The sequence below is a fragment of the Taeniopygia guttata genome, chromosome 2 (genome assembly GCF_048771995.1).
Source record: "Taeniopygia guttata chromosome 2, bTaeGut7.mat, whole genome shotgun sequence".
NCBI lineage: Eukaryota > Metazoa > Chordata > Aves > Passeriformes > Estrildidae > Taeniopygia > Taeniopygia guttata.
Genome location: NC_133026.1, coordinates 149,532,609 through 149,545,128, shown reverse-complemented (window position 1 = coordinate 149,545,128; position 12,520 = coordinate 149,532,609). Strand labels below are relative to the sequence as shown.

Below are 12,520 nucleotides of genomic sequence, written 5' to 3'. Positions count from 1 at the left end.
GCTAACACGCAAACCTTGGGTTTTAATAACACAATTTATTCTCTATTGTAAGCAAAAGCTCAGGAGGGAAAACTTAAAGGGATGAAGGCGCTGCAACGAGGACGGCTCTTGATGTGCCAGAATAAATCACATCAGGGTGCTTGGTAAGCACCAGAAATCTCTTGCCTGGGGTGAATTGTGAGACTTCAGTAGTAAAATGAGGCATTAATAGAGCTCAGTCACACTCCTTTCTTTCCTTTGCCTCCTCACTTCTCAGCAACTTTTTGTGCCGCTGCTCCTTTCAAACACACCCTTGTTATCGCTTTGAAAGCTCAGGTTTATGGGTTTGTATTTGTTTTCTACTACAGAATGCATCATTTAAGGCTAATAAATTAAACATACGGCAGAGGCAGAGGGAGAAAAATTAGTTACAAGCATCTGCAGCAGTCTCGCAGTTTATTTGTCTCTGAAAGGCGCTGCTGCCATGGAGACAGGATTTCAGAGTTTGCTTCACTCCAGGCTGCTCTGCAGGATGTTAGAACCATAAAATCATTGAGGTTGAAAAGACCACGAGGATCATCGAGTCCAACCAGGTCCACTACTAAAGCATGACCCTAAATGTCACTTCTTCATGGGTTTTGAGTGCTTCCAGAGATGGTGATTCCACCACCTCCCTGGGCAGCCTGTTCCAATGCTTGGCCACCCTTTCAGTGATGAAATTCTTCCTAATATCCCATCTAAACCTCCCCTGGTGCAACTGGAGCTGCTTCCTCTTGCTCTATTTCTTTTACCCAGGAGCAGGGCCTGGCCCCCTCTGGTTGCACCCTCCTGTTAGTGAGAGTCAGAACGTCCCTTCTGAGACTCCTTTTCTCCAGACTGAGCGCCCACAGCTCCCTCAACCACTCCTGCTGCTCCAGACCCTTCCCCAGCTCCACTGCCATCTCTGGACACTTTCCAGCACCTCTTTCTTGTAGGAAGGAGTCCAAAACAGACCCCACAATTGGAGGGGTGGCCTCAGCAGTGCCCAGCACAGAGGGACAATCACTGCCCTGGTCCTGCTGGTCCAGGCCAGGATTCCCCTGGCTGGTATCACGCACCAACAGAACACATCCAACACAGAGGAAGACAAAGAGAAAAGTAGAAAGCAAGAAACAGACCCAACCCCAGGAGAAACCACTCCTGGTGTACCCTCTGAAACCTAAATTCGTCTCCTGTATTTTCAGGTGCACCAGGCGGGAGGTTCAACTCATGGATCTCTATTTTTAACAATTTCAGCCCTTCTTGAAACCCCGGGAAGGGTTCCAAGCACCGTCTGCCAAGCCTCCTGAGGAGCAGCAGCCCCTCCTGCAGCCTGGCCCTTCTCTGCTCCGCAGCCCCCGGATCCTCACCCCAGCCGAGACACAAGAAGCGCTTGCGGATGATGCGGTTCCGTAACCGGCCCGTCACGGCCATGTAGGACTGCCAGGCCTCGGTCAGCACCCAGCAGAAAGAGGAGAGGAAGAAGAAGTGCAAGAAAGCCGCCACCAGCGTGCAGATCACCTGGAGAGAGGAGGAAAGGAGGACACGTGAGAGGAGAGGCAGGTGGAGAGAGCAGCAGGGAGCAGAGAGGAAGGCGCGGGGAGACGCTTCCCAGCCAGGCTCTGGAAGGAAAAGTCATGGAGATCAGGACATGGAAATACTGTTTAAGAGGGGGAAGGCTCCTCCACAAGCTTTGACCTAGTAAAGACCAAAGCTTTAGATTTAAGTACTACGTGGAAATCATCTGCTCTTAAGTATGAGCTCTGGGATAAGGCCATTAACGCTTTAGAGGAATTGTGGAATTGTAGAATGGTTGAGTGGGGAGGAATCTTAAAGATAATTTAATTACAACCTCCCCTTTCTTTTTGTTTTTAGGAGGGGCTCAGACTAGGCTGACAGGGACACCTTCCACTAGAAGTCAGAGCATGCATCCCATCCTGGTGCTTTCTTGGCTTCAGCAGGATATATTTAATTTCCAAAACATCCAAACTATTGCCATGATCCTTACAAGGCGGGGAGGGATGGAGCGGTTAGTAAACAGTGCACTAAAGTCAGCTCAAAATGTTTGCAAAGCACCACACCCCTGGCAGCCCAGGCATGGAAATGAAATCCGAGGAAGGTAATTTGGATGGTGCCCCTGCCAGAAAACCAGGACTGAGTGAAAGAGTTAAAGTTAAGTCGTGAGAGCTGGGTGAAACCACGGCTACCAGGGGCTGGGAAAGGACTGCAGACATGAGGGCACAGTTGTCCAAGAGCACATAACTACCAGCAGACAGGAGGAAAAAAAAAAAAAAACCGAAAAAAGAAAAAAACCCCTAGATTAGAAAGAATTTCATAATGGTGAGCTCTACTACTTGGTGGGGAAATCTCACAAGGGAAATGCAGGCAGCTTAAGCCATTTAAAATTAAACTGGAGAAAGAACTGGCAAATGCATTATGAAGAACAATCCCGGAGTGCCAGGGAGATGGACTGGAAAGCTGACAAGCTCGTCTTTGTTTTAACTCAGCAAGGCCAAATCTTTCACTGGTGCAAATTGGTGCCGCTCTGTTTCACTCAGCCAGTTTTCCCCCCATCTGGGGGCTGAAAACTGTGAATCAATGTACTCGAGAATAAAGTGATGGGAAGAAACTCCAGTGGCTCCTGAGGAGAAGGGAGAGGAAATAGATTTTAAAAGTGACTATGGATGAAAAACAAAAAAAGGTTTCAGGCATTTGGGGGAGGGTGAGGTTTATAATCAAGAATTTCTTTGCTTTGAGTTATATGGGTAAACGTGGACTTGGCTTTACGGTCAATGAACCTTTCTCTTTTTTCTCTTTTTTCAACCACCAGCATCTTTCAAGCCAGAGCTCTCATGCACAGAGTGGCTTTTATCATGATTTTATCGGCTTGCTCTCGATTCATCCACTGGCACCACCCGACATTATCAGAGGCTGTGAATAAAAGCAAGACCATGTGTTCTCTGAGATAGGAACTGTCTTTTTTTGGTCCAGATTTGCATTTGACACCAAATCCCTCCGTATTCTGCTTAAAGGTGGATTTGGGATGTCAGTTCAGTACAAATAACAGCTCAATATGATAATGTCCAGTAATTTTCACATTTTACAAGAATCCTAAAAAAAGATGGTTCCTATTCATCAGCTTACAATCCCTATATGAAACAGCTACAAACAGAGAATGCTTTCTGGAATGGATTGTAAGAGATGGCTATTTCATAACCCTTTTCTTTTCTGACTGATATCAGGTACAACACTGCTCACATTGCCTTTTTGATTTTGTTTCAAACTAACACAGTTCTTCCTTGTAACAGGGAGAGAAAAGCTTTGCTCTACAATTTTACACCACAGAGATACATTTGGGTTTGTTTTTTTTTTTTCTCCAATGAGTAGCTTTGACAGAAAGGGCAGAAGAGAGGAGGGGAAGACAAGAGAAATATGCACATCTCAGCTGGACCAGGATGAACTCATCGCCTCAAATGAACTTGGCCAACTGATAGGCAGGCAAATATTTGCTTCTGCAACCTCTGCTGCAGGTTCTCCCTTCCTTGTGGGGAAAACCAAACATCCCCATGAAGGGCTAAGAACAGGGATATGATGTCCCAAGATCCAGCAGAGCCTGTCAGCATGTCAAGGCCATTGCCCTTGTTTTCCCTTAAGAGGAGAAATCTGTTCCCTTCCAGCACAAGCCTCGGAGACACGGCCTCTTCCTGCAGCATCCCTTTCCTTTGTATCCCCGGATTGCTGACTGTAATTTTTTTTCTTAGCCTTTTCCCAGGCCTTTCATCTTCAAAAAGCTTAGCAAATCCAGGCGTGGAATCTTGCCTTTGAGGTTACACGGATGGAAATCCAGGGAGAATTTGACATTTCCAGGGAAGCCGATACTGCAGAAATCTCCCGGAGAAGCCACAATTATAAATCACCAACATTTTAAGGCACTCTATTATTGATAATTGAATGTGAATAAAATCTGAATTTACACTCCTTCGTCTCTCCTCTGCATAGTTTTCTTTCTCTGTTGCCTGCCAGAGACTGTTTACTAGATGGCTGAGAGGAAATCCAAGAATAACCTTTCTATTTCTGGGGTTTCATGCATATGGATGTGCAAAGATCTAATCTGCCTCCTGCCATCGCTGCCGGGAGCTTCGAATCCCCACCAACAGCTCCAGCAGTGAACTCCCAGAGTCATGGGACAAAAAATCCACCAGGGAGAACCTGGGTTCGTAACTGTGCTCTGGAAGAGGTGGGAGAGGAGGAACACATCCAGCTCCTGTCCTGAGGTGAAGAACCACCACCAAAGAGGAAGTCCAGCTGTGGTTTGTCCTGTTGAGCATCCCTCAGTGCTTCATCCCATGGAAGGAAGCTCCCAGCACATGTTTGGTGCAGCAGAAAACACAACCAAGGAAAGCAGGGGCTTGGGTTTCTCTCTTTCCACGTTGGCAATGGAGGACAACTCTGCTTTGGGAAGGGAGCTTCTGAAGGGCACTTTGTAGCAGGAGCAGAGCTGGCTGCTTGTTTCCACACTTCTCTGCATGCACGGGGCTCCAGCAGATGGAAAACTTTTCCTAAAACAACCTAACCCTAACCCAAAGGGCTTTCCATGGAAATGAGTCCCTGATTCACTAAATCCTTCAGCTTCTCTGCAGGAATCAAAAAATCATAGAATGGGTTGAGGTTTGGGAGGGACCTTAAAAACCATCTCATTCCAATCCCTTGCCATGGGCAGGAATATTTTCTCTTTGCTCAAAGTTCCGTCCAACATGGCCTTGAACACTTCCAGAGTTGGAGCACCTACAATTTCTCTGGGCAGCCTGTTCCAGTGCCTCACCACCCTCACAGGGAAGATTTTATTCCTGATATGCTTCTAATAATGACACCATGCTCATGCTGCCAAAGCAGGGGCAAAAAAAGCCCAGCTGGTCACTGGTTCCTGTTAAGCAATAACTAATTTTTGACTTCTGGTTGTGATTTTGGCAGCAGAAAGAGTGGAGGAGGCGCCTTGACTCACGTTTTTTGGCTCAACAGAGTTGTGATGGTCAGAGCATTCTGGAAGAGGGGAAAATTTACAAGAGGAAAATAGTAACGGTGAGCAGTGATTTGTCATGCCAGACGTCAACAGGGAACCTGAAAGTGCTTGAGCTGGAAAAAAGTCATGGAGGCAACACACACCTCTCCAGCTGGGTCTGTTGGAAGAGAGCAACCAGTGCTCATGGCTTGGAAGACCATACTGGGTCTTGCCTGAACTGCTGGAATCACTCTGGGATCTGCTCCGAGTCCCTCAAGGCCCTTCAGTGCTCACGGTACATCTGGCAATGCTTCCCATCCCCAAAAAAGGTTGGACAGTTTTGTGCCTGTGTTCATTAACATCTGCCAAGTACTTTCAGCTCAGAGTATAAAAACTGCCAGAGAAATAAATGTAAAGCTGAGAGGTTGTTTGTTTGGGGTTTTTTTTTTTAAAGCCTTTTCTCAATCTGTCTTTGTAATTTTTTTGAAAATAAAATGGTTAAAGCCTCGCAAATCACCACGCTTCTTCACCGTGCCATGTGCCAGCTACTCTAGGCAGATATTCAAAAATATCACATTGGTTTTAATCAAAGCCCTGAGGATGCTGACAAATTATCAAAGAGAGAGCGAGAGAGAAAATTGAAATCTGCCATTTAGCCGTGTCTTTGACATGTCGCTAATTAACAGATGGAGGAAAAATGAGGAAGCGCTGCCTGAATGGATCATTTCAGTGCTAAATCAGGGGGAAAGCAAACAAATAAACAAATCCCCAGTGGATCCCTTACCTTATTCCGGGTCTGGGTCTGTCCGATGAGGATGAGAGCGTTGGAGGAGATGATGGAGAGGCAGAAGTTGATGAGGATGACGGAGCGCTCCGAGCGGATGTACCTGCAGTGAGAGAAGAGGGGAGGAAGACCCACCCTGTCACAGACTGCCCTGGGTGACCTCTGGAAAGCAGCAATCCAGGCCAGGCTTTACAGAATTGCCAATTTCCTGAAGATTTTATGTGCTAGACAGACAAGACCAATGGGGGAAAGGGAGGGGGAGAAGATATCTCCATCATCCCCATCAATGCTGGCGTTAGGACCAAAAACGAGGGGCCAGCCTAGTCTGAGCCCCTCCTAAAAACAGTAGAGTGCTGCAAATCTTCTTCAGCTCTGCCTACTTGAAACGGGGGCTTGAAAGGGAGCTTGAAAGAAAACAAACAGGCAACACACGGAAAAGATTCCCAACCAAGAGCCACAGGCATGCTGGCGATGGAAGCAGATTACAAACACATGCACCTTGACAACAAAGTGTGTGTGATTCAGCATTCCACTTCCTTCAGCCTAACAACCCCTCCTGGGGTGAGAAGCATTGAGAAGCATTTCTGGCTCTTTTTTAAAATTTTTTTTAGATTTTTTTTTTTTTTTTTTTTGTACCACATCTCCAAACTAGGCCAAATAACTGCAGCTGTGGGTTTGGGACATCAGGGACAGCAGTTAGGGAGCTGTTGCCTTCAGCACCTTGCAGGAGCCAGCTATTTGTCATTTCTGATTTGCAGCACAGCACCAGGCTTGCTGCCGAGGTAAGTGCACCACAATTAATTCAAACCACTGGCTAGGGAGGGAAATTTCTTTGAAGGCACTTTTATGTACCCGATAAAACGAAAAGGGAACTGCAAAGATGCAAGTCCTCAAGGACTGACTCAAGATCTGACCACACCAACGTTCACACACGTGAATTATCTCAAAGATGCTGTAAGTGCCCTGCCTGAATGCCAGATGAGTGAAGAGGAGATGCTGATGCTTATATAAATTAGAAACAGATGTATTAATCAACCAGCTCATCCCTGGAGGCTAATGCAGGATTATTTCCTATATTCCAGCACATCAACTATTTATGTTGGGAATTTATTTTCATTAATTAATTTTAGCGAGAGTGAGTTGGTCGTGACTTGGCTGCGGAGTTTTGAGTTTCTGGTGAGGAGGGCAGGATGGGTTTACTGCACGTGTGTGTTCTGCCAAGGGTAAATCTGTGCTTTAGACCTAATGAAGGCTGTAAAACTTTGAATTTTTAACTTCCCCTTGAGCAGTACCTTCAGACAAACATGTATGGTGAAGATGTGTTTTCCTGGATGCAAAAAACAAAAAGAAAGGTAGCATGAACTCCTACTTAATCTGTTGGAAATCTGGTTTAGAGGAAGTTCTCCCTGAAATGGAACACTCCCAGCCCCAGAACAGGTTGCAAAATTAAGGATCCCTCCTCAGCAAGAAACCAGGTTGGCAGGCTGCAAAATGAGCTTCTGGTTCCTTCCACAGCCAAGCTGAGCCCAGATTTCCTGATTTCACTGGGCTCCATACAATGCTGGGCATCACCTGGACCCTGCTCCATTTGTGACTGGAGGGTACTGAGACCTTTGAATGCTTTGATTGTGTGAAGTGAAGCTCAAATCTCCAGTCAGTAGCTACTATGGGGCAGAAACAGAGATTTGGACTCTGTCCTGGTGGGAAGGAGATGTAATAAATCTGTGTAGCAACACTAGGATCCCACTGCTATTAGCATGAACTTCTGAAGTCTCCACTGGTCAGAGAAAGGTAAGAAATGAGTTGATAAATCTGCATTTTAATGAAAGGGGAGATAATCCAGCTGTCTAAAGACTTTTTCACCCTTAAGCCCCCTTAAACCAACTCTCCTTTTTCCCTGCTTCCCTTCACACCCTGAGAATTTTTCTTGTTCTCCAGATCCCTGAACCTCCAAAGAACAAGATGTGGGTTGGCAATGAAAGGAATCAGAATAATTTAGGTTGGGGAAAAAAAAAACAAAAAAACCCACCTCTCAAGTTCCCAGTCCAATCCTATGCCCAAAAAAAGACTGATTTCAAAGTCATATCAGGTTTCTCATGGTCTCGTCTGATTGAGATTTGAAAATCACCAGGAACAGAGATGCTACCACCTCTCTTGGCTGACTTATTACAGCACTAAACTGCTTAACTTAACTGCTCTCCTGGTGAGGGATTATTTTGCTTTAGATCCAGCTGGGTCTTTTCCTGCTGCAGCTGGTGCCTCTAGACCTTTCCCTCCCTACCTCTCCAAGTTGTTTGGCTTCTCCATGACTGCTCTTTAACAGCCTCCTCTTCTCCAAATTTGTTCCCTTTGCCTCCTTTGACATTGTCCAGCTCCCTCAGCATCCTGGACTTGCTGGGATGTGCTGGTATCTCTGCTATTGGGGGGATCCAATACTGGGCACCTTTTCCAGGTGCGGCCTCAGGAGTGTCAAACATCATCCTGTTTGTTAAAGAAGACATTAAACAATCTTGGCCACTCTACCAACCCTGACCAGTTCTTGATTAGGTCTCAAACCTTTGACCACTACCCTCAAATCCTGCAGGAATTTCATCCAGATATAAAGCGACCAATCCAGTGCATAATTCCATGATCTTGATACAAAAATGCGTTTGGAGACTGTATTAATGGCCTTGGTAATGTCAAAATCCACACCAGCTGCTTCTTCCCACTGTCCATGCAAGCAGTCAGCCCATCCCAAAAGGAAAATAGGGCAGCTAGGCACAACCTGTCCTCCATAAATCCTCACTGTCTATTCCCAATCGCTTCCCTGTCCATCATTTTGCCTGGAAATAACCTTTAGAGCTACTTGCTCTTTAATCATCCCAGGGGCCGTGTAGGCTGACCGGTCAGTTGTTCTCTGGATCCTCCTCCTTGCCCTTTTTAAAGGTGGGTGTAACATTTGCCTTCTTCCAGCCTTCAGGAAGCTCCCCAGGTGAGAGAGAGTGGCTCCACAGTCACACCAAACACCTCCCTCAATGCATCCCATGGATCTGCAAACACCCAGAGAACTTAAACAGTCCTTGTCTCTCTTTTCCTTGGCAGTGGGGAGTGTTTTTCTCCCCTGGATTCTGCCTCTGTGGAGGAATTTGGGTGCCCGGGAGCCAGCCTTGCCAGCAGAACATGGCAAAAAGCCACTGGGCACCTTCACCTTTTCAACTTCCTTATCCACTAGGCTGCTTGTCCCACTCAACACCATTTCCTGGGAAATCCTTTGGGGCTGATGAACCTCCAGAACCCGTTCTTGATGCCTTTCACATCCCTGACCACTTTCAAACACAGCTGAGCTCTGACCATTCTAATTCAATCCTGCATTCCTGGGCAATTCTTCCAGAGTCCTCCTTGGTAGCCTGACCTGGATTCCAAACATTTCCTTGTTAAGTTTCTGCTCAGTCAGAATGCTAAGAAGACCTCCTGCCACGCTTGTTTTTCTCCTTCCGTTTCCTCTTCTCCAGCACAGGATGCTCCACAGAAAGAAATCACCATTCCTCTCCAGACCCTCTGGCTAAAGAAGTCAGGAATTTGTATCAGAGGGAGAACAAAACCCATAGAAATTGATGGGTTTTGCCCAAAAACACATCTGCAGCAAAGACAGAGCTACTCCAGGGTGCTGCCTTGCTACCCCTCTACTGATACGTGGATTCTGTTTACGTATCAAAATATGCTGTACTCAGCCACAAAACTGGGGAAAACTCACTGCTAATTTAGGGAACTTCTGCTCCAGCCTGTGCCCTACAATCACAGAATATCCTGAGTTGGAAGGGACCCACAAGGATCAGCAAGTCCAACTCCTGGCCCTGCACAGGACACCCCAACAATCCCACCCCTTGCCTCAGTGTGTGTCCAAATGAGCTCTGGCATATTTGGTGCTGTGACCATTCCCAGGAGAGCCTGTTTCAGTGCTAAACCACCCTCTGAATTAAGAAATATTTCCTGATACCCAACCCAACCCTCCTAGCACAGCTCCAGCCATTCCCTCAGGTCCTGTCACTGGTCACCAGTGAGGATCCCCACAAGCTGTGTGAAGCCCTGCAGCAGCTGAGACAGATGGAAAAGGTGGGAAAAGCCCACAGTCTGTTTCTCTGCCCCCATTAGACTCCTCTTCTCTCCACAAACACTGAGTCACCGCTGCTTTCTCACCGTGTGTACACACATCCCTCTCCACACAGCCACTTACTCATCCCTGCCACCTCCCACCAGGGCCAGGAGTGCCTCAGCATCCCCAGCACAGGCAGAGCTCCTGGGTTTAAAGCAAGAGAGCTCATTGACAGCCACTCAATCAGTCCTCAGGAGTGAGAAAAGCTGGGGCTGCTCTCTTGCAGTGATGCAGCACTCACCCAGCTGCTGCCAGGGACAGAGCTCTGCCCTGCCCCACACGCTGATGGGCTGGTGGAGGAGCTGCTCGATAGCAGGGATCGATTCCCATGCTATGGAAAGGTCACTGACTCCAGAGGCTGTTGAGCTGCGGTGAGTTCAGGGATGGAAAACACATCGAGGCACTTCTGAAACGCCAGTGTGTCAAGGAGCTGCTTGAAAAGAGGTGTCATTTCACCCATTCTGACCCCTGAGTGGTTGGGTTTTCCCCCCCAGTTTTTCATTTCCACGCCAGTTTTCAATTTTTTTCTCCCAATTCCCCCTCCTTTCCCACAGGGGTGGTGGAGCACGTGGCCCACACACAGATTGTGCCTCCAGCTGTGACCCAGGACAGTCAGTGCAGAGATGGAACAAGGTCACTCCACTTCTGTGGCCCACTGTGTCACTGACCCCTCTGTCGAGCCTGCTAATAAGACCAGAGCTGCACCATCTGCAGCAGGGATTTTTGCAGCCATCTGTCTGCTGGGGACTGGAGTGAGGCCACCAACAGGCCACCAACAGCCGTCGAACAGAAACAACTTCCAGCTTCCAACGGGGCCGTGCCAAGTTGGCCGTGTCTGAAGCGATCACTTGCCTCAAAAAGCTCGTGCCATTCATGCCAGTGCCTGAGTAGGTGCCACCAAGGAGCAGCCTTTATATGGGGGTTTTGAATGGAAAGAGGAGGGGAAATTAATTTCCTCCCTGATATGTAGCTTGAAGCTGGGATCACCTCCCTGTTACTCTGCCCCTCTTTTCTTTGCCGTGTTCCTCTCCCTCTTTCTCGCCCTCCCTTCTTTTCTGGTTCCCATATACACAAACAAACCCTAGCTGGGCAAAATCTGGGAAAGCTTCCAGACTGTCAGCCTCAGCGAGCTTATTCATCAGAAGTGTTTCATACTCAAGCTGGGTCTATGGATGCATGCTCCAGATGCCTTTGTCCAGAGCTCTGAATGGGAAATTTTCCGGCCAAAGCTCCACGAAACAGCTGAGCTCTGGTGAGTGCTCTCCACACAAGATCAGGCAGCAGGACATGAGGAGTTTTCTCTCCAGCACGGTGGAAAAGAACCACTTTGATGCTGCTCCTGTGTTTTAGAGACAATAATACTGCTGATTCCATTTCTAAGCACTCCTCCAGCTGCTGTCTATCAGAATATACAACATTTAGGGCAAAACAAAGTGGGAGCCAGGAGATAATGTTGAATACAAAGTTCCTGGGACCATTAATAGGAAAGCACATTCACGTCCAGCAGCTATGCCTAAAATAAAAAGGACACACAGAGCGCTCAGGGCTCAGCCACGGGAATGCTGTGAAGTTTGGAAAACATGAAAACATGATCTACAGAGAAGAAATGGAACAAACTCAGCGCACCAAAGAGAAATTCTAGAGATCACTTTATCATGCTTTACAAATATTTACACAGAGAGACTCAGGATAGAGAGCCCTTTAATCAAGATATAGCTGGTCTCAGGATCACTTGGAAATGCATGTCCATCCTTGGCTAGCTCAGAAATACCCATTCAAGCCTCCCTTAAACGTGTCCTCCCATTCCTGCTGATCATTTTGGGCATAGGCATAAGGCAAAGAGTGGAATGAGAAATTAAACAGAACATATTTGAAACAGGTCAGGCAATTTACTGTCCTCAATAACAGTAAATATTGGAGGGGTAGGGGGGGAGCACAGTCCTGGAAAAAAATACATCAGGTTATTCCAAATGGCTCTGGCATGCTCCAAACAGATTCAGCCTCATGTCTGAGCTTGGGCTTCAGATCCTGACCCTGTTTCTGATAGGAAAGAGAGGGTGAGGCTCGAACACTTGCTCTTTAATCTTCTATCCTAACTTTCCACTTGATCCTGACACCAGTGACCCCAGTAAGTCACCTACCGGCGCTGCTCAGTGCCGCCCAGCCTGAGGAAAAGCAGGAGAGGACAAGGACTTGAGCACATCCAATGATACCCCAGGCACGGAAAAACCTGAGTTCTAGATAAACGTTATCATGATCAGTCTTCAGCTGCCAAAATTAACCAGCCACTATGCACTGTCACAGTATCAACAAAAAAAAAAAAGATGCATTTTTGCTCAGTTTTTACTCTCTTGTTCCTTTCCTCTATCAAAGAAAAAGTTATCTCAATTCAATCTCTAAATGGAATTTACCCTTTCCTTCCTGCTGAGAAGAAGCACTGCACAAAATGAGAGCCTCACACCGATCCCTTCTCCCAAAAAGACCACCAATAATACCCAACTGTACTCCCTGCAGCCACTCCATTTGGGTTTCACAGACATTCACCTGGTTCTGATTTGTCTTGGCCTCGAGCCATGAAGGTCTCAGCGTGTTTGCCATGGATTTA

The 12,520-nt window shown here is 47.1% G+C and overlaps 1 protein-coding gene across 13 annotated transcripts in view; it reads right to left on the bottom strand.

The window, feature by feature from the left end:
• ADGRB1 (adhesion G protein-coupled receptor B1) overlaps positions 1 to 12,520 on the bottom strand; it is a 282,938-nt gene that overhangs the window by 54,282 nt on the left and 216,136 nt on the right. For 7 of the 13 annotated variants that reach the window (XM_030266786.4, XM_072925064.1, XM_072925067.1 and 4 more), the window contains 3 exons: positions 12,057 to 12,152; positions 5,781 to 5,883; positions 1,368 to 1,518 (listed from right to left, as the gene is read on the bottom strand). In XM_030266786.4, coding sequence (XP_030122646.2) covers positions 1,368 to 1,518; positions 5,781 to 5,883; positions 12,057 to 12,152 — 350 coding nt within the window. The remainder of the gene's footprint in view (positions 1 to 1,367; positions 1,519 to 5,780; positions 5,884 to 12,056; positions 12,153 to 12,520) is intronic. The other 6 variants (XM_072925066.1, XM_072925071.1, XM_072925072.1 and 3 more) reach the window with 2 other exon arrangements.